Below are 22,710 nucleotides of genomic sequence, written 5' to 3'. Positions count from 1 at the left end.
GAGACAGAGAGGTGCTGGCTTTTAAGCTAGTTAAAAATTTTTGGATGACAAAAAGCTACTGTTTGCAAAGGGTTCTTCTTAGAGTCAGAGAGACATCCTATGACAGAGTCTGTCAATCATCTCTAGACTTCAGGTAGCTTCACTTCCATCCTAGGGGCCACCATGAGTTCCCAGAGAAGTTTGAGGGATATGAGGGTTACCCAACCTGTGAAGATCAGAATGTGGGGCCTGGAAGGATAACAAATCAGGATAGGACACCCACTCTCAACAGACCAATTAAGGAGACAAGTTAATATTGAGAAGTATGGGAAGGAGCCGTATTCAATGTGACAGGGGATAGAAACATTGGGAAAAGGAAATAAGGAGCTACAATGATCCCCCCCCCCCCCGGTCCATCTTCATTGTCCTAAGAGGATGTTTAATTTTAAATGGGGAGCCAGAGGTATGCATAGCTAAGCAGTTCTGTTCCAAGGAGGGAGTCGGTCTATCACCATTGTCTCAGTTCAGGCATCTCCTGCAATATGGGCTGACAAGCTGTGAAGCTTGAAAGACAAGCTCCCCTACTGGTCAGCACCAGGTTTCCAGGCCTTTCCTTCCTCTAGCATAAGGTTCCTAAGGAAATTTCAATCTCTCAGACTCCATAGTCTGATAGCCAAAGGGGAGGGCACTAGTGACTCTTTAGAATATTTTCATCTTAAGCAAGATGATGCTCAGTTTGAGTTTGAGCCCTGTGGTCCACAGAAGAAGGCGATAAATGATTCCTGAGAGTCACACACTCCATGTGTGCTCTGGGAGAAGCATGTACCTCCAACTCATACTGTACACACATAGATACATAGGCACACACTAACAGTAAATGAAAAATAAGTTATAAACAGCACTAGAGTGATAACTCTGTAGTTAAGGGCACTTTGTGTTTTTCCAGAAGACCCACGTTTAGTTAGTTATCAGCATCCATGGCAAGTGGCTCCTAAGAACTAGAACTGTAGCTCCAGGGGATCTGGGTACCCTCTTCTCACCATAGTGGGTACCCACATATGTGTACATATACTCACACATATACTTAGACACATAAACAAAAATTAATATGTAAGCTCTTTAAAATAAATACCACTATCCCTGTCAGAATGACTACACTGGGTGGTCTTGCCCCCTCATGATCCATTGTCTCTTCAAGAATGCCTTCTTTCATTTGTTTACTCATTTGGTGAGTAATCTTTGAGGAGCTACTCCCTGGAAGGGGCAATGCAAGGCTCTGACGAGGTGAGGAAAAGACTTCTGCTCTCAGTGCATCCTATGTTCTAGCACCGCATTTACACTCTACCCAGTGGTTCTTGACTTTGAGCAGGCATCCTCATGACCCATGGGCTTGTTAAAGCACAGAGGCAGACGCCAGCCCATCCCCGGAGCTCCTTACTGAGGCAATCTGGACTGAGGCCTGGAATTTATGTTTCTAATAAGTTCCCAGGTGATGCTGTCACGGCTGCCATCCTGCTGAGAACCAATGTCCTACTGAAAACAGCACCACAAGGACTAATAGTTGGGAAATTATGAGAGCAATGAGGCAGCCAAGAGTCTCTTTCCCAGTTCAGCTAACAGTCTGTCCTGCCCGAGCACCTGTGCTCCATGAGCCAGGCTAACAGTCACATTTACCAGGTCTTCCTGTCCCCTGGTGACTTAGAATAGGCTCCAGCATTCTGGCCAAGCCGTAAGCCAGTCGAGTCCTGCCTGCCTGTCCCAGGCTGGTCTTCGGAGATCCATTTCCCTTTGTTCTAGGTCATGTCAGAGTGGCAAAAGCTGCAGCTTCAATCCTGAGTGTAATACAAGCTTGCCATAAAAACACGAGAGCAGATTCCTGAAAGCCTCAGAACGAAGGCTTTTACAATATCAATTCAGCCCTTGTAAATTTAATCCGGGGGTTATTTGTTGCACCCAAATCTCTTTCCCGTGATGTATGACTTAGTTACTGGGGGTTATCACAGCCGTATCCTAAAGTTGCATAGTACATAAAACATTTCAGTTAACAATGTGGAGAGGTTAACTCCCCCAGATAACCTACAATCACAAGGGCTAGTCCAGATGACATCCCTCTGTCAGCTCACAGGAGCTATTGATGGTTCAATCAGTTTGTTTTGAAGGAAAAGAACAACAAAAGGCCAGTAAACTTATTCAGACTGTCAACAGGGGCTATCGGGAATGGGACTTGCAGGTAAGTAATTCTGGGTGTTTTAAGGCTATTATCAAACAGCAATGGTTGAGGGAAGAGACAGCTACTAATAACACAGAAGGCAGCCATCATAAACCACTTTATGGCAGAACCCCCCCTGTCCATAAATCCTGTGACACTCGGAGACAGCTTCAGATTTATAAAACCGCTTGTTAAGCCAGGGCACTGCTTAATGAGAGGAGATCAGTCCAGTTAAGTCTCATGTCCCTAGCTACAGAGGGCAGGCAACTCCAATTTCCCTGACCTTCTCAAGGTGGCTGGAGGGAAGCCCCCAGGGCTAGAGGTGGTGGGACTTAGAGGCCCCGCTTGCTGTGACATGGAAAAGGAGGTTATCAGGAGAACAGGTAGCTCTGCGAAGGTGCTTACGTCCCCACTTGTCTCCAAATTTCCTGAAACTGAGAGACCACCACCCAGAGGTTCCCTCTCTCCATGTAAAATGGTAGATTCTCCTTAAAGGACCCTTTAAGGACAAAGCGAAATCTGGAAGGAGGAAGGAACAATTTCAATCCTTTTGTTACTATGGAAGAATCTCTTTGTTTTGTTCTAATATCAACAGCCTTAGTACTTTTTGCCTAGATGTCAAAAAGAAAGGCCAACATTCTCTTGCCCTGCCTACCACGTTCCCCCCAGAAAGATTGCCTGTTCCCCAGTCATAGTGTAAACCACAGACTCATGCCATGGATCCCTCAGATCTGCTGGTGGAGTTGGCAGTCATACTTCGTTCAGGGAAATAGTTCAAGCCTCTCATGAGTCCTTGGGAGAGCCAGGCTCCAGAGTACTGGATGGTTTATCCATTCCACTTATGGCAAGCAATGCTTCCTCCCTTTGTTTCCCAACATCTTCTCACTCCCATACATGGGGAGTGCAGAGACAAAGTACACGTTACTGATGCTCTACCTGGTGCCTTGAAAGCAGCTATGGGTGAGCCTTTGGATGGTTTTGGTCGCCCCCCCCCCTTCCCAGCCTAACAGAACAGGGCAAGGATGCCAACAAGACAATGTGATTCCTGCCTGTCAACTGGATTACATCAACTCTGTTTAATACTACTGGCCATCTCACGCTGGTCGAGAGCATGGATCAACTGCTAAAGGTGTTTGACTAATGAGAGAAAACAACAAGGGCTTAGACACAGCTTCTTTGAGAGACCAAAGCTCTTAGAGATTGGGGGCAGGGTGCCAAGGAAAAGAGGTTGTCACCATAAAAAGTTGGGGGAGGGAGCTTTCAGGGCAGAGCAGATAGCTTGGGCTATAAGGTTTTGAGCTTGCCTTCCTGAGCCATGACAATGGGCCTTCACCTCCTTCAAACACTAATTTGTTTGGGGTCTCTGTGCTCAAAGTTGATTGACAATAAATAGATGCATACAGTCCCTTCTTGATACACCAGACTCACCTGAATGCCTTGCACAACCACCCCCTCCCACCTCCAGAAAGAGGCAGTCAGAAAACACCAATGAGGACCAAGGCAGCATGAACAAAGGACTGAGTGGGACAGCTCCAGATGCTCTGAGAGACAACAATGATGTTGATGACCTCACTCTAATGAGCTGAGGTGAGCGCACCTCCAGCATTAATGAATTGGCCTGACAACTGGCAAAGGCCAGCTGATTTTGCTCTCAGTTCACTGACAGCATGTTTGAAGTCTCTGTGCAAACAATACACCCACAGGACAGTCCAAGGGCCTGTATGGAGGGTAACCGGCAATTACTGTGTGGGCTTCTGTCGCTTTGATCTCTGGGTCGTGACCTTTGCTTTCTTGTGATCATCAAAGCCCAGATTGTAGATTAGCTGGGGAATGCTAGCTGGTTTATATAAGCCACAGGTTTTACAGCTCCTATTTAGTGGGAAACAGCCTTGGGTGGTAGCCCAAGGTGGCCCCAGACACCACCAGAGGGCCCCTCCTACCTTTCCTTTGGTGGAGTGCTACAGACACTGGGCAGGCCCCCAGGCTGCTGCCTACCAGGGAACAAAGAAAGGGCCTCATATTTTAAATAATTTAAAGTTTTAAGGAATACAGAGGGTGGGTGGGGTGGGGGACTAGGGGAAACAACCAGAGCCTGAAGGGACAGAAATTGAAAGAAAATGAACAACAGAGCTAAGCCACAGAAGAACAGCGTCAAGCCTGAGAGCCCAGGCTTCTTGTCTGAAAGGTGATGTTCGGCATTTAGTCTCTGCTGACTTTCAGCCATCATTCTTCCTGAAGGAAAAGATAAGAAGGTGTTAGCATCCAGGGGTCTTCACGGGGTTTGTTTTCTCTGCCAGGTGAAGAAGGAGAAAACAAGAAATATCTGGAGTGAGGCAGGATGCAGTGGAGAAATCCTGAACATAGAACAGGAGCAGACAGAGTCAGCGGTCAAAGAAAGGCTTTTATGGGGTGAGGAAACACACATAAGGCAGGCATATGAAGGAAAAGACACCCTGCTTTGCAGAGGCAACTGGGAAAGCTAAACTCAGATCTCCTCCAGGACTGAAGATTTAAGGGTCTGTGAGGGGAGTCTTTCTCCCCCAAGTTTAGAGTTCCTTAGTTTGAAGAAAGGCAGGGAGGCAAATAGGTCAGTATCTTTGGGGTAAACAGGTCCTGGCTTGGCCTTGAACTTGTCCATAGGCTGAGTGCCCTGGTGGTGAGATTAAAAAAAAAAAAATCTTTCTTTTAAGCTTGTAGGCTTTTCTCTCAGTTAAAGAGTATAAGGAAGAAGTCAGCCATCTTGGAATTTCACCATCTTATTATCTAGTCATGTCTCTGTCTCTGTCTCTGTCTCTGTCTCTGTCTCTGTCTCTGTCTCTGTCTCTGTCTCTCTCTCTCTCTCTCTCTCTCTCTCTCCTTTCTCTGCCTATCAGCGAATCAGTCTATCTCTTAGTCTCTCTCTCTCTCTCAAAAAAAACAAACAAACAAACAAACAAACAAAACCTGCCAGAAGGAAAAAAAAAAACATAGAAAGGGGGGTGGAGAGATGGCTCAGCAGTTAAGAGCACTGACTGCTCTTTCAGAGGTCCTGAGTTCAATTCCCAGCAACAACATGTTGGCTCACAACCATCTGTAATGGGATCTGATGCCCTCTTCTGGTGTGTCTGAAGACAGTTACAGTGTACTCATATAAAATAAATAAATAAAAAAATCATAGAGAGAGAGAGAGAGAGAGAGAGAGAGAGAGAGAGAGAGAGAGAGAGAGTAAACTATTCTGAGCACCCAGGTTTCCACCCCTAACTTTCTATATGGATTTTGTATGGTATCAAAATCTGCAAGAGGCCCAAGTTCATATTCATGCAACATTCATCCCAGAACAGCAGTGCCGTATCCACACAGCAAAATGCAAATGAGTTCAAACCCTGCTCACTTCTCAGCCATGAACAAACACAAATGGCCAAGAGAATCCAGGCATGGTTACACTCCTACAACAACAGGCCCTGGGCTCTGCTCAACCACTCAGTAGTATGTCCATGTTCACAGAGAAATTTAATGAGCCTGTATTACTGTGGGGATGGATGCCAAGAAAGTCCAACTATGTACACAAAGGTAAACGAGGAAGCCAAAGGGTTAGGCACTGGGAAAAGGGTAGGAAAGATGGAACAGAGAGAACAATATACACAAACCTAGTCATTTCCCATTCCGGGTCTGGTGGTTAGCCACACATGAACTAAGCCTGAGCTGAAAACTTTGAAGTCAACATCTCCCATGGAAACAAAACAGCAGACACACTTGTTTTGATGTATGGCTGGGTGACATAAATATTACATCACATGACCACAGAGGATGCCAATCAATAGGAATTTTTTTTTTCAACAGCACTAAATGAACCACAGGTTCCTGCTTCTGAATGCTATTGCTTAAATGATTAATAGATGAAGCATTGTTCAAAAACATACTTAAAGTGAAAAACAGTAAACTGTAGAAGTATCATTCATTGCTTAAGTCATTTGCTAGCAAAAATGCCGTACAAATTTACATAGAGCTTCCACTATGATGATTTCTGTGACAGCCAGAGAGAAGGTAGACCTCACACTTTGTGGATGAAGGGGCAGGAAAATAGTTTACCCAACGTGGGATAGGCCATTGTTCTGCTTTGTTTAAACACATATGCCACAGGAACTCTGGATTCAAAAGCCATATTGTGAAACCCTAAAACTTCTCAGGGGTAAATGAATCACCAACCAGGATGAAGAAAGCAGGCCTGCGGAAAGACCACAGAGCTGAGCTATGCCGTGGCTGCATCTCACTCTTCCAAATACAGGGAAGAGTGCTTTTCAAGTCAACAATTAAAAAAATGAATAAAAGATTTAAGCACATTAGAGAACCAGCCCAGCATTTCACAAGATGATGTAGTGGATTTGTAAGGGAGTAGGAACACATTTAAGACCTCTATTGTTCCTGGTGGCTGCCTTTTCTCCAAGTGTGAGCATCTACCAGTCACTGTGTGGATAACTTATGGGTTTTCAAAGGCAATTGTGGCTAGATGTGATTTGGGCTGTGTGCAGGCTCTTGATTCCTGTCCCTCAAGGCAGCATTGTCATAAATACACAAACAAACAGCCTTCTCAGCCCCATCTCTCACATCCTGCCAGCAACACAGACCTGAGACAGGGAGGACCTGCTTGGGGGACTGCCAAGGTGGATACACGAGGATTGCTCTTAGAGAAACAAACTTACTGCAAAAACATTGACCCACAACTCAGACTTGAATTGAGTCTGGGTGATAGTTGCTACTGGCTAACTGGATCGGATACCTAAGAAGGGAGAGTCATCCCAAACACCCCAGCATAGTCACCTAGCCACATTCCCATGACCGAGGTTTGCATTAGGCCTCAAGAGCCAAGGCCTCTGCTTTTACTCAGTGGTAATCCTTCCCTTCTTGTACACGTGTCCATAGCAGTGAGAGGAATACAAATGATGGAATGTATAACATGGGGTCACATAGCAAAACATGGTCTGCTGCCAAAAGAATCATAGAGGCTGAGTTGACTCCAAGCTGTCTCAGGACCACTGATCTAGACAGCCATCCCTGTTTTAAGTCATCCTATTGGAATGGAGCTCCACATTAGGTTTTCAAATCTTACTGCCATACAGGGAAGCTTAGTCTGCTTTGTCAAGCTGACCAGTTACAAAATCAACAGTGAAGTCTTTGCCTTTCTCTTCCCTTTACACCTCTCTAAGCTCTATATCTGAGACCAAACAGAACAAATGGGAAATTCATCCTATTTCCTGTCTTTCTCCCTGATCCTTGCTCTCTCTCATCCTAAAAAATTATTTATCTACAATTGTATTCATATATTATGTTTGGTTGCATGAATGAATAAAGGGACATGTGTATATATATACACACACACATACACACACACACATACACACACACACACATACACATACACATAAATAGGTAATACAAATGGATACTTATATGCATATAAAAGTTACATGTGGTTTACAAATCAAACAAAAATATGGAGAAAAAAGTCAGAAAGTGGAAAGGAAACATTCAAACAATGTTTCATTTGTGAAACATGTTTATTAGGTAAACATTTTTGAACTTGGCCTTCCAAAATACATCTTAAACTTAGTGCTGGCAATAGCCAAGATGGAGGATGTCTAGGTGCCTACAAACAGATGAAAGGATAAGAATGTATTTTGACATATAATGGAGTATTATTTATCGACAAAGGAGAACGAAGACATGCTGTCTGCAAAAAAAAAAAAATTGCATAGACCAAAATATCATTACATAGAGCAGACTAGGTGTCGCACACATTACCTTATACATGGAAACTAGAATTAAATAGAAAAGAAATACAATCTCAAGTAGTGGTGGAGATGCCACTGAGAAAGGGTATGAGTGCCAGAAGAAGCAGGGAGATGGGTGGGTACAGAGGAAGATGTGAGAGCAATATATACTGTGATATGAGAATATCACAGTGAATCTCATTCACCTGATAATTAATATGCACTAATAATTATAATGAGAAGTGTTATTCCAAAAATGTAGATACAAGAAGGTACTAGGTTTAAAGTGATCCCTTCACATGCCTTGTATCAGACAATTTCATGATTCAAAGTTGAAAAAGAGTGGTCCAGACATCATTCGACATCTAAGCAATTAAACATGAGAAATAAGCAACTTGCCCTGGCTGGATGGCAGCTGTGTTTCTCCCATCAGAAGTCACACTTACATCTATGACATCACACCGTGCTTGAAACATGTTCCAAGTGGAGAAGGACTTTCATGCGGTCATTTTTTTTTCTAGGCCTAGAAACTCTACAAAATTAATCATGAAACTTAGAAATGAAGCCAAAGCCACAGAACTCCTCTAAAGAGGTACAACTGAACCCCGGCTTTATGTTATCTATGTCCATGTGTTGGATTTGTTTTTCTCTTACAAATCTATAATAATGGTCAGTATTTCTTATATTTTTAGCCTGATACACAGTAATTACTCCCACTACACTTCTTTGTAGATCAACAGGGTTAAACTCCAGTAGGACAAGTCCCTCTCAGACCATTAGCTTCTTTTCCCAACCCTTCCAGAGCTAGGTCCCAAGAGCCCCAGCTGCAACTGTAGTATTTCCTTCTCCTCTGTTGATTTGAGTAGGGTATTAAGAACAACATCCTTTTATAACAGAGACCAAAGGGAAGATATCGCTAATCCCCTTCCTTATCATATAAATAAAGTTTTATTGGAAGAGAGTCAGGTATATTCACTTATAAATCATTCATGGCTGCTTCCACACTTTAACATCAGGGTTCAACAGTTATGACAGGATCCATGTAAAACCTAAAATGCGTATGAGTTAGCCCATGATGAAAAACATTTCTCAGCCCCTGAGCTTGACCAGCCCATGTCCTTTCTTGGCTTCTATGAACCGAAAAAGAGAAGAAACCTGATTCTGTTTCTAAAGGACAACAGTTTACCACAGTTTAACATGGGAGTCCGTGGGCACTTGCCAATGCTTACTCTAGAGCCCATAGCATTCTAGCCCTGCAGTCTCCATCTCCCTTCTCCCACCACGTGAGCTCTCACCTGTATCTCTTATAGTCTTCCTCATCCTTCTCCAAGTTGACCAGCTCATTGGGACATGCCACGTTTCCCAGAAGGCTGAGGTACTCTAAGGATGGTGTCACCTCTGCCAGGTGATCAAGGAGGTACTCCAAGTCGGTAATGTGCCAAAGGTTAAGGATCTTTTTCCAAGAAAATGAAAGGCTTAGCAAGAAGTAGGGGCTATCAGTAACAGCCCAGGCTATGGGAGTCAGCTCTGCCTCACCCTGGACAAAACACCTGACAGAGCAACTTAAGTAGAGGAAGGAGTTATTTTAGCTCACTGTTTTGGGGGTTCCACTACATCCTGGAAGCATTGCTTTGGGGCCTATACCTTCAGTGTGTGGACTTTTAGAAGATTCCCAACTAAATCATAGCATAACTGTGTCTCAACTCCTAAAAACAAAAAACAATTTTCAGTCAATCATGCTAAAAGATGGAATTGTCATTCCATGCTCTCTATAGAAAACATCACAAATGTGATTATGCAACAGAGCTGTGAGGGAATTTGTAAGACATAAAGTTTTGAAATAGGAATATCTAGAATAAAAAGATTTGTGTCCTTTTAGTTATTTTAACATTTGTGGCACTTGTCAGTTTAATTTTTAAAATCTGCTTTGATATATTTTTATTCCAATTGAACATTCATGGCTTTATCCTCATATGCATTCTCCTTCTTCTCTTCTTAGTTTTACATTGTGAGGGGTTCAGCTCAGGGCCTTGACAATGCTAGGCAGGTGCTCCGATGCTAAGCCATACCTTTCGTCCATCAACAGCCTTTCTGTACATAATTTACACCCTTAGCTATGGAACATTCATCCTTTTAGAGGGCTCCTTTTTGTTATCTGAGGTCCACACTCCATAAAAACTGTGGCCTCTCTTTGACTGGAGTGCCTGGGCAGGTAGATCCCTTTTCATTGCCTGGACAGGTAGATGCCCTTAAATACCCTGGACATGAACACTTTGGGCAAAGCATCTTCAGGTTTCAAGATACTTTAGCGATTTGTACCAATGAGCCCAGTGCAGGTCCAGGAGTCTGTCTCATGTGGGATGCTTAGTATGACAGAAACTCCATTGTGCTAAGCCCTTCCAACAACCTACTAAATGACAAATCAGGGCAGCTTAAGTAGTTATCCACAGTCCACAGCAGACAGGAAGCCCTGGCACCTCCTGCAGCATGTTCTATGTTCCTCTTTGTTGATTCCACCCCCGACCCATGCACTAGGAGATGGAGTTTTAATTGGCTCTTCAGTCTCTTGGGCCAACAAGAACAAACACAGTCCTGTCCTGCCTGATTGTGAGCTGAGATGGAACTTGTTACATTGTGTGGAAAATTAGGCCAAGGCAATGAGTGGATGCAGCTCTGGGGTCTCCAACTAACCAAGACCACGACAGTGGAGGTGAATTGGGAGATGCTTGGAAAGGCACATTTTCTTCAAGCTCCCTGGCACTGTGTCAACACTCCCAACCTGGGCTCTTAGAACACACCTGGTTCCCTTCATCAAGCCTTCTCCAGAGCATTAGGCATTCAGGATTTTTTTTTTTTTTTTGCCAGTGTCTACAGGAAGTTGCCATGGTGGAGCCCAGCTGTCATGGCAAGGCTTGCCAAGAGCAATTCTATACAGAGAGTGCAAGATCAAAGTGGTGTCTTTCTTACATGTTTAGAGAAGACGGAAGGAGAAGAACCTCCTGGCATGTAGGTCCTATTGCACATAAGCCAGGGTGGTTTCCAAGCTGAGAGTAGAACATCCCACCTTTGGGTTCATCTCCAGGCCAAGGACCAGTTTTATAACCCCTGGGAAATTTTAACCTGATGGCAGACATTTGGATGCTAAGTACATAGTGTAATGATATATCTGCACCCTTGCAGACACATACATATCAGAAATATTAGTATAGCAACAAAAAAAAAACCCTAAGAAAAATGAGATTACAAGTTACACAGACAGTAAATGTCAGAGACTATGTTCAAGTCTAAGAAGTCTAGGTCATTTCTATGGAAAGAAATGACTCAATTCCTAGTAAAAGGATGAAATTAAAAGACTGAAAAGTGAAGAGTTTAATATGTTTGGGGGGAAGATAATACACTGTCATCCAGCTGTGCCGTTTGTCTTGGATATTTCAGTTTAGGCTCATGTTTTCAAAGCACCGTGGTTTTCTCTAAGTGTACCAAGACATTTTAGTTATGTGCACCAAGGAGCAGCAAGGGTGTCTGGGTGTTAACAAGCGGCTTCCCATAGATGGTCCTGCCTACTCTGCTCAATGCTCTGAAGTATGTATTATCAAAGAAACCAAGACCTGGAAAAGGAAAATATATTTATTTAAGATGATAAGAAACTGCTGTTAAAAGTGAGATCTGGGGTGGGGGGTGGCTGGAGAAATGGCTTGCTAATGGCTTGCTACTCCTGTAAAACATGGGAGCACAGTTCCCACACACACTTCTGGCAGCTCACACCCATCCATAATCCTAGCTCCAGGAGACCTGAGGCTCTTTTATGCCCCCTCTTGGTACCTGCTCTTACATGTGCATATCCATACACAAACACACATGGTTACATACTATTTTTAAGGGTGAGGTCCAGTTTTGTGACACAGCAAACCCGTCTCCCTGCCACGCCCAGCTGGTTAACATGTAGCACAATTCTTTCTTCCTGTGTGCGCTACTATTCAAACTGTTTCCACCTTAGCATAGATGATGATGAAAGTAGTGCAAAAAAATTTAAGTATAATTTCAAATAGTCTGTCAGTCGCCTACTTGGGGTTGACTATTGGGAGATCACATGACTGAGATCAACACAGAAAACCTCAGTCTTGCTGGAAAGAGAGAGAGAGAGAGAGAGAGAGAGAGAGGGCTGGGGGTAGGTTTTCAAGTCTATGGCCTATGACTAATTACTTTGAACAAAGAGGGGATAGAACAAAGATGGGGGTTGGGAGGTAGACCTATATAAATGTGACAGCTACATTAATTGGTGAAGTGACAAGAAATTTTCCAGATGTGAGAGAGTCTTGACATTGGAATCTCTTCTGTAGATAGAATTCCCGCAGCCCCCCCCCCCATCTTGTGCAATACTACAGTTAACAGTTGACTCCTCCCACATGCAAGTCCCTTCTAGCAAAAGGATTGCTTCTCTTTTGAGTTTTAGAGTCTGGGGCTTGGAGTCAGCCTAAGTGGGGTCTAGATGAAGCTGTACCTGTGGCAATCTATGTGGCTTCTAGAAGCTTGCAGTCTGGGTTTTCTAAAAAGTAAAAGAGAATTATCTTCAGTAGTTCCCAGAATCCTAGAATGAGATTAGAATTACAGTAAAGTATAAAAGCCTAAGAAATACGTTCACCATACTCTCTCCCTTTGGTGATAATGGCGTTAGTCAGATGAGGATGATTTTCATACTTTCAGGATGACAACATGGTTGGCTTTTGCCAACTTGCCATAAACCTAGCCATTATCAGGGTAGATGGACTCCATCAACTGTTAATTGATATAGGGGGGGCGTGATATAATCCCTGTACAGGTAGGTCTGGCCTGTATAAAAAACGTAGTTCAGAGAGGCAATAAGATGTTTTATAGTAAAAACTAAATAAGAGATCTCATAGAGACAAGATGGCAAGGCCAGTGTAATAGATAGCTATAGAAATGAGCTATTCTCTATACAAACACCTGTGTCATCTCCCACATTGTTTTGCACTGGTATGTAAGTTGCTTTCATAATACAAGCAGGATTTGACAAGCACATGTATACTAGGGCTTATGCCCTGGACCAATCCTTTCACGTATGATGGCATATGCAGCCCATTAGGCAGGCAGCTGAGCCAACAGCCAGCACTAATTGCATACATAAGAGTGAGGTTATTTTAGACTATCTAGTGCTAGTAAGAAAAAAAATCTCTGCCTGAGTGACACAAACTAAGTCTATCAGAAGAGCCATCCAGCCGAGGCCTGACTCACATAGAATTGAAGTGCATAGAACATTTATTGTTTTGTGGAGTGGGTCCTTATGCTACATGAGCTAGCTGGCAGAGCCTGTCCCTGTCTGGAGTATCTCATGGGACAGCATCAGCAATACCCACCCTATCGCTTGTGCAGAACTGGGACATCTTCACAAGTATGGAGTTTTAACCTGAAAAGGCAGGGCCAGTGTAAGAGGCGGTTAGCCTAAGAGGATGGCATACGCTGTTGTCGGCCTTTGCCTGCCTTTCAGACTGTGATTTCCAGATCAAATGGATGGGGAAGCTGAGTTTTGTCACAGTACCAGTAGATCAGGGAGGAAAAGGAGAGAGAAATTGCTTGGCTTCCTGAGTGGGGCATAGCAACCTGAGTGAGAGGACACTTTGTAGTCTGGATCCACTGATAATTAGATGCATCATAAAAGTGCAGCTATGTAATTGGATTCTCAGCAACACAGTGACTTCCCAGGCTATTCCCCTAACTCTCTTTGCATTACCATTACAGTTCAAGGATGTTAAGGCACAGAATAGGAAAAGGACTTAACAAAAGACAAAGTCAATCTCCCAATACTCTGGAATCCGAGATGCCTGCCAGTTTCAGTGGTGCTGAGAAGAAACCACCCCTGAAATAAGCTATGTCTCTAAAGCTGAGGACTAGGCTCCCAGAAGTTTACTTGCCCCAAGCCACACAGCTACATATGACCAAGAGGACACATGAAACTAAGTCTGTGAACCGTAATATCCTGCAGTGATGTGAGACACAAGACATGGGCTGAGGCTCAAAAGAGGAATGGTACCATCTAAAGTTCAGTGGAACAATCCTTCTCGCCTCGATCCAGTTGCTCATATGGCCCAGCTGATCATCTGAGACAGCCAAGGACGATAGAAAATACACAGAACAATAACTCGGAGATGAGAAGAGCAAAGGGTTAATGAAGGAGACCTCCACTAAATGTCATTATGACACGGACTGTGAATGACATGATGACATTAGACTTACTTATAAGCCGTCTTCCTCTACGTCTGATAAAGCACCCATGGATGAGAGCCATGAGGGGCACATTCATAAAGCACTGTTTACAACTCCCTCCCACCATTCAAATCTCTCAACTCCAAATCTCCTGAGAAGTTTTTCAGTCCTAAAGGTAGAGCTCTTGAAAGGATGAATTAATTTACTGATAAGAGCAGACAAGAACATTTCCTCTTCGTCCCCTTCCCTCCTCCTGCTCTGTCCCCAATGCAAGGACAGGCAAGGGACACATCATGAAAATCCATCTCCTGCTGGACCCTGCTCTCAGACTGCCCACCTCCAGACTGTGAGCAGCAGACACTCGCTGGCGATTGGAATTCAGTGGCAAGTCAACAGTACTCTGTCTTAGTAGCAAGAGCTACTGAGACAATGTTTTACAGAATAAAGAAAATTTTAACTTAGAGCTTGAGGCACCAAGGAGGCTAATAAGTCATTTTGAAAGCATCCTACATGCTGGCATAGGTCTCCATCTTGAACCCAGGTCTTCACCTTGTTCACTGTTTACTGGAACAACCTATATACACTCTGCATTGGACTTGGTAAGAATGAAACGTGAGGTGCTTAAAATTCCCCCAGGACTTGACTCCTATGAGTGTTCAGTGAGAAAGTAGTAAGAAATGAATATGTTGTTCATCCCACAAATATTTGTGGAATGTGAATTCTACCCAGGCCAGATTGTCCATAGGAAGGTTCCAAAAATCCCTCCCTCGTGGAGCTGCCATCCTAGTGCCTGGTAACCTAGAGCACTAACAAATGGAGATGCTGTGTACCGTATGCTGTTAGAGAAGCCTTCTGATTTACTCTTACTGTAGCAGCCAGGGCATTTAGTCCCTAATTCTCACCCCAGGCTGGGTACTCACCTACCCAAAAGAGGTTATAACCCACCATGGTTATCCTAGGCCTGTGATCACACCTAGAGCTGTATACAAGGGGAGTACAGGGCCTGACCTTCACACTTCTCTGTACACCTCAGCTCTCTCCCTTCTTGATATCCAGAACTGTTCCCCCCAGCCTACACCAAAAGCATTCCAGAAGTCTACAAGGACTAAGTCAACTTAGCGGCATTACCCATCGCTTGCCACCAGAGGTCGCCCTCCCACACAAGCCCAGGCAAACAGAAGCAGCTTTTCCTCCCAGGCACCCGTGACATTATTTTCTTTCTCTATTTTTATCTATTAAAAAGATTTCCTCGCAGCCATAACTTAGATCTCTACACTAAAATGGAGCAACAGGAAGATATAACGGTGCATTTCATTTATGAATGACCTATAATAAATTACTCTGAAGTGTCCCGAGTGCCAGGAGACAGAACGCTTTGTCTGCCCACCGACTGTATTTCACATACTTTAATTTAGCTGACACATAAAACTCATTTGACATTTTGCAGGCATTTTTGAGGAGAAGGGTGTGGGGTGGCAGAATGGGACCCTCGTAGAGCTGGGCGGCAAGTGGGCTACTGCGGGGACTTGACGTCCTGGGTGCCAGAAAAGGATATTTGGTTCTTGTTGAGGGTTAAGGTGTGCAAGTGGGGTAACCCTGGCAACACGAGGTCGTCTCCGAGCAGATTGTTGTCTAAAATGAGCTCCTCCAGGCTCCTGAATGCGCTCAGTCCTTCCAGTGACCTGCAATGACAAAGGCAAGGGGGGGAAAGATCCTGCAGTAAATCAGAGAGGCCATTATGAGCCGAAATAAATATTTTAACCTTCCCTTTCAGAACTGGGAATAGTTTGGGCTTGGTGCCTGTCAGCAGAGTGAATGACAAGAATTAGTAGCAGGGAGCCGGGGTGGGGGCGAGGGGGAGAAAGGGGCCCCGCTGGCACTCACCGCATCCTTCACGAATTGCCAACATGAAGGATGAGGGTCACTTATTGAGAAGCCAGGATCCAAAACAAAGGGCTTCAGATACGGCCTGCAGGATAAATTTGTCAATGTCTTGTGCCTTCAGGCACCCAGCCTGGGCTGACCCTAACCTCCATTCCCAAGATAAATAACTCTGTCACAGTTCACCTTCATTCCCTGGACACAAATTTAAGCTGTCATCCATCATTCCTGCCTAGAAATCTCATACCCCTCTTACAATAATAAATATAACTTCAAGTATCATTTCTTAGCTGTTCTGCGATGTACAGTCATAGGGGAAACGGCCGGGAAAGCAGCTTTTCTCTCCCCTTCCGTCCTCCCATCCTTGGGCGCGCTCTCTCTCCCTCTCTCTCTCTCTCTCTCTCTCTCCTTTTTCTTCCCTTCCTTCCTTCCTTCCTTCCTTCCTTCCTTCCTTCCTTCCTTCCTTCCTTCCTTCCTTCCTTTTTTATTTTCCTTTTTAGCTAATCACTTAATTTGCTAGTGCCTAGCATCCCCATGGCTGCCTGGCAGGGAGGAATTACATAAGCACTCCAGGCCGACAGAGAAGGCCTTTTCTTCTTTCACTATTTCTTTTTCCTTGGTTTTGGTTTTGTGTAGGGACAGGCTGGGAGCATTTCTGCTTCAAAGCCCTGCTCTGAAGTTTTAATTTATGGAATGTGGGGTTCCCCCCCACCCCCAGCATAGAGTATAGCAGTGTAGATTTTAAGGCAGTAAATAAAAAAGGCATTAAGGATTAAGCATGGGTTTCAAAGATAAAAAAATACTCTAAGAGAAAGGGAAGGAAGGCTTCCTTTACCCACGTAGTCTGAAATTAGCTCTTCACCTGAGGGAGGGACCCTCGGGAGTGTTTGGAGTGGAGGGAACCCTGAGGCAGCTGTACACAGATGCTTGCCTGGGCATACACAAATGGTAATTAAAGGGAGTCAAAAGTCCCAGGGCTTTTGCAGCTACTCACTCCAGCTTGCTCACCGGCCAGGCCCAGGAGATAAGCTGCTGAGCTTGCATAGGCTGGAGCCTGGTGAGGCACAGGGCCGTGAAGGGAAGACACACATTCAGTCCCTGGCGGTCTATAAAGTACGGCCGACTAGGATGTCTGCCACATATTTGTTTACTGACTGTGCCAATGCTAAGGCCCTGTTACCTTGTGTGCATTCTGTGTGTACCCCTGGTCATGGGCTTTAGCAGGGAAGCTTTCCCCAGGTACTCATGATTCCATGGTAAGCTTTCTGACAGAGGGCTCTCCAAACCAGGGATAGGAGTGGAGCATGCTCATGAAATCTTTGGTTGCTCCCATCTGAATGTCCGGTGTCATGTGGTCTTACTCTGGCTCTAGAATCCAGAGCATAAAGGCTCTGAGGTCAGTGCAACGTGCTGTGTAGGCAAACATGAAAAACTGCCTGCACTTTAATTTAGGGTCATCCTGTTCATAGGCTTCTGGGAAGCAAAACAACTCCCTCCTTTGGGGGGGCTTAGGAGTGGGCTACAGAGCTTTGTCTCCGCTCCTCCATTTCCCTGTAGCCTGAACTGGGGCATCCCTAATGCCTGCTAGCTCTGTGTGCCTCCCACCTCAGAAGACAGCTGTATTCTCGCTCAGGGCTGCCTCCCCTTGCCATCCATTAGCTTGTCCTGAGACCTGGGGGTAGGGGGAGAGTGTGGCAGAATCATATGGGGTGGGCAGGGAATCTTTGGGCTTTCTGAAGCCCTTGGTTTTTTTGTCTGCTTGTTTGAAGCTGGCTCCCATATATTCCAGGCTGGCCTCAAATGCATTATGAATCCAAGAATGACCTTTGAACTTCTGACCTTCCTGCTTAAACCCACCCAGTTTTGGAGATATATGCATGCTCCATCAGGCCTAGCTGGTGGGTTTCTGGGAATCAGATACTGAATAAAAAGTCAAGTTCTCAACCAAATGAGCCCCTTTCTCCACGGGAGTCAACGAACCAAGCTCATTAGCCACAACTGTTTCAGGGACAGGGCCCTGCTTGCCATAGGGAGAGTGGAGACACCCCCCCCCCCAACAGGAAGCCTTCTGAGAAGCTAATAAGTTCTTTGTGTACCAACATCAGATGGGGCTCTGCTCAAAGGCACCATTTAGATACATACTGTTCCAAGGTATGTTATGTAAATATTGTTTTGGTTTGTTTTTTTTTTATCATGAGACACAGCAAAGGGCTGGCAACAGGCAAGGAGAAGAAAAACTTCCTTCCGACACTGCTCCTAAATGGCAGAAAACAAAAATGACGCAGGATGAAGAGGGCAAAGCCAGTCCACCACAGGGGTACTGCCCCCCTCTCGAGGCTGCTTCTTTCTCCACGGTACAGGCCACACACATCAGAGCTCTGTATGAGAGTGAGACCTCAGAGAAGAGTCCCCCACCCACCCCCAATCTTCGTCTCTTGTCTGGTTTCCAGATTCTGTTTTTCCTGTGTAATATTGCTAGTGCTCGGTAAAAGGAGATCTGTGCAGTGGAGGAGGGAGGATGCTGATGAATACAGTCCTGTTTTCATGGCTGCTGTGTGTACACTCGAGGATGTGTTTAACTCAATTGAGAGCCCAGGGACCGGAGGCAGGAGGTTCAGAACACCATGAAGGAGAGACATCAGGGGAAGGATTTGTGGAGTTCCAACTCCAACGGTGTGTTGGAGGGCAGTGAACACACTATGGAAAAGGGCCTGAAGTTTTACTTGGAAATCTTTTTCCAGTTACTGTTATTGTTGTTGTTTTCCAAAAGAAATTATCAGGAAGAAGTAGTTTCTTGTGACAATTCCTCTATTCCAGATTCCTGCAGGTAGATAGTCAATGGTATATAAAGTGACAAGATTTTAAAAAAGAAAGAGAGAGTGAGAGAGAGAGGAAGGAAGGGAGGGAGGGAGAGAGAAGAGAAGAGAAGAGAAGAGAAGAGAAGAGAAGAGAAGAGAAGAGAAGAGAAGAGAAGAGAAGAGAAGAGAAGAGAGAAAGCAAAGGCATAATAATTCAGGCATGACACAGCCCTTTCTTGGGATGGCAATGGTAGTTTTACGGAAGATGATAATGTGGCCTGAGCTAATGTGTAAACTGCAAAATGCACCCCAAAATGAGAACCTGATGCAGAATTGATTGTCACTCCAGGGTTATTTGCTGGGTGGTGGCTGCAGTGCCTGAGAGGTATGGAATGGAAGCTGGAGGGAGTCACTGGGTACCTTCAGCACTGGGAGACAACAGTGGAAAGCATGTGGACACGCCCACTCAGCACAGTGGGCTCCACCCCCGAGGAGCCCAGGTGGGACCACTTAGGGAAGGTGGTTCACCCTCCACACCTCCTTAGCACCTCCACAGCAGTTTGCAGGCTTCACCTCTCCCTCTGCACCAGTGGGGAAACTGGCATGACCACACCCATAGGTACCATCTTGGTCAACCTTGTTCATTGGGTTCTCTCTTGAGCTTTCGGCAACCCTGCGAAGAGTCCTAGTACCTTTTCCAAAGTCACATCAAAATGACAAAACATCGCAATGCATTTGGCTCCAGTGGAGTCAGACAGAGGGAACTTTAAAGTTTCCACTGTAATTAACCCTATCCTCGTTAAGATAATTATGATCAAGCTTCCTGTCACAGTTAATATCCCGCCACCATCGCCTGTGGCTCATACACTGCCCTCATTAGCTTATAGAAACAGTGGTGCTAAAGAGGCACCCTGCCCTAACCAGGCTAGGCCAGTGGCTGGGAGGCAGACACATGGCTCTGTGCATGGCAGCGCCTTTCTGACCTCTTCATTTACTGGGTGGATGCAAAGTCAGCCTTTTCAGGCTTGCCTTGAAAACTGGTAATAAGAAAAACCAGGAACTGAGGCTTGGGAAGGTTTAGGGTAGAGGGGTTCCTGATCTAGGCCTGTGATACCCAATCCCCCATACCCACTGCTCCTTAGCCAGCACATAATCAGCAGGTCACAGTACCATAAAAGTCACCAGAGATCACTTGCTTAAGCTTCTGGTGATTTGTCGGCTTACGGGCTCTGCCAAGGGGAGAGTCTCTCTTCCCTTGGTCTCCAGTCTAAACCAGTAGTGACACTTGTAGCAGACATGGAAATGGCAGTGGCTGGAGGGGACTTTGCTCATGGCAGACCTATGTGAGGAGAACCTTTTTTCTCTGGTTTTCCACAAGACCAAAATTGTGATGTTCTCAAATCAAGCAAGGAAGCAACACCTCTGCTCACAGCTTTACCTGTCCCTGAAACATCATCTGAAGATTCAAACCTGCATTCACAAGGCAGAGTGGAAAGGCTGTGGACATGCCAAAGACCTAGCCCACATGTCCAAAGCCTACCACACAGGCCAAGTCCCTTACCTTAAAGGCTAGACCTTGGCTTTCTAGAACTCAGTCTCTCTAGGTCCCAGCCAAAGAAGGAATGTTAGTGTGACTTCCACCCACCTGCATAACTGTCAGGTTCATAGAGGACTCAGAATGAAGTCCCTGGCTTATAAGGCTGCTCAGCTTGGAGCCATGAGTCTATTAGAGTAACCCAGAGAAAGAAACTCAAGGACCATGCAGAGAGAGAGCTCAGGGAGCTGCCAGTGCAAAGGACCAATCCCCATGTGAATCCTCATCTTTAGCTCAGGGACAGATGGAGTAGAGTCTGCACCAGTAAACCAAGCCTGGCGGGGAGGGGATTGGGGGGACTTGAATGCTTTCTTACCACCTGGTAAACACACTCACCTCTGCAACCCTCCCTATTATCTGGCCACTCTCAGATCTGTCCCTCCACTGACCTTAATAATGTTTATAATTTAGCAACTAGGTCAATGATACCCAGCAACCACAGCATGGGGCCAGCTTGGGGCTGCTGAGGGCCAGTGTCTGCTCTAATTGGTCAGTGTGGCGGTTAAAGGGTCTCAGTGATAACTCTGAGCGCAGAAATAGCTATCTGATCCTGTTGTATTTGCACACCTGCCAGGCAGTGGCTCTTAGAGGAGTCTGAAAATGAACTTCCCACAGAGACCGTGGCCAAAGCTACAAGGACAGGACAGATAGTACTCAGCTCATTCATGGGGAGGGAAGAGGGAAGAAAGAAAGGGAGATTGGAGGTGCTGATGTGACTGGTCGAGTTTCAGGAAAGGGGCCCAGCACCAGCCTAGCATTGCCTAGGTCAGAGGGGGGTATCCTAACGTTCATATGACTCTCATCAATCCAACTTAAATTGTTTTGTGTATGGATCAGTAGAGAGGTAATAAGTAGAGAGAAATGATTGATAATGATAAGTAGATAGGTGATAGACTACAATATAATAACAGATATGTCATCATTTATTACCCTATATGTTTGGATCTATGCTCTTGATGCCATTCAAGTAGGAAAGCTACACATACACACACACACACACACACACACACACACACACACACACACACACACAGTAATACTAGAAACCAATTACTATATATTATGTTTGTAAGAAATAGGAGGTAGAAGGGACTCTATGCTACATAATACATAGGCTATATGAACAGCAAGTGGCAGTATAGGATCTGGGGTTAAAGTCAGGCCTGGAGTTCTCTGGGGCATCTTTCATGGTGGATAACTCCTGAGCTGCAAGAAAACAAAATTCATTACTAAGTAAGCATGATCTGACAGTAAGACCAGTAAAGGAAACCGATATGGCTACCTGGATTTGAAAGCTTTTTGCTCAGTATCTAAAACCACTAAGGTGCCTTTCAAATATGGTACCTAAGAAATGATGGAGAATGAGTAAGCATCAGAAGCCCAGAAGTAGACCTTCCACTTTCTGGTACTTGAAAGGAGAAGAAAGAAGGTAGGTGCTTCAACCTTTGGCTCTCTAAGCTGTACATTTACCCATCTGGAATTGTGGTCCTCGCCCTCTGAGAAAATGGTGTTTGCTTGCCTTGGGACATGGTGAGCAATGCATCCGATGTCCAGTCATGCTAGCCTCTTTGCTTTTGCCATCTGGAAGCACTGAATTAAATTCTGAAGGTCCTACCTACTAAAAGGTAATAGTCTGTCATCTCTACTCTCTGCTTTCCAACACCATTGTTAAGGATTACAGTTTCAGAGACTTGATGTTTTATTTATCTATGCAACCCCTTTAAACTGTATTAACTCTAATAAGCTAGCTCAGAGCCCTTGCTGGTTTTAGAGGGCCTCAATGAGAACACAGCACTTCGTGCATCTCCTCACAGTTACTGTGCACAGAGGGAAAAGCAGCTTCTCAGAAGATACTTGACAAGGAATAGAGAGGATACAGTGTGTCCAAAGGCAAGTGGCTTTGGTGAAACTTTTAGTGATATACTTGTAGCAGGAAGACAAAGGGTCAGCTTGAAAATATCTTTAGGCACAGTCACAAGTGGTTCAAGTAGAGCCACTGGGCACGGTGGCACACAGCTGTAGTACCAGATCTCAGGAGGTAGAGGCAGAAGGATCTGAAGTACAAGCTTACCTTCTTTGGATATATAATGAGTTTCCAGCCAGCCTGGGCTACGTGGGATCCTCAATGAGACCAGAAACAAAGGACATTCTGAAAGAACACCTACTAGTGGCTTAGATTGCAGTAGAGGGAGATTCTAGAGACTTTGGCCCCCTTCTTTCCTTCCTTCCTTCCTTCCTTCCTTCTCTCCTTCCTTCCTTCCTTCCTTCCTTCCTTCCTTC

General features: G+C 45.0%; 1 protein-coding gene across 2 annotated transcripts in view; it reads right to left on the bottom strand.

The window, feature by feature from the left end:
* The window catches only part of Lrmda (leucine rich melanocyte differentiation associated), a 1,019,887-nt gene that overhangs the window by 436,767 nt on the left and 560,410 nt on the right, over positions 1-22,710 (bottom strand). Inside the window, exons 1-3 of one of the 2 annotated variants that reach the window (XM_029469306.1) lie at positions 16,042-16,110; positions 15,713-15,839; positions 9,231-9,370 (exon numbers count right to left, since the gene is read on the bottom strand). In XM_029469306.1, coding sequence (XP_029325166.1) covers positions 9,231-9,370; positions 15,713-15,839; positions 16,042-16,046 — 272 coding nt within the window. In that variant the 5' untranslated portion in view covers positions 16,047-16,110. Of the gene's footprint in view, positions 1-9,230; positions 9,371-15,712; positions 15,840-16,041; positions 16,111-22,710 lie in introns of those variants that run through there. The other variant, XM_029469305.1, reaches the window with a different exon arrangement.

Source organism: Mus caroli, chromosome 14, assembly GCF_900094665.2.
Source record: "Mus caroli chromosome 14, CAROLI_EIJ_v1.1, whole genome shotgun sequence".
NCBI lineage: Eukaryota > Metazoa > Chordata > Mammalia > Rodentia > Muridae > Mus > Mus caroli.
This window is presented reverse-complemented; position numbering and strand designations above follow the sequence as displayed.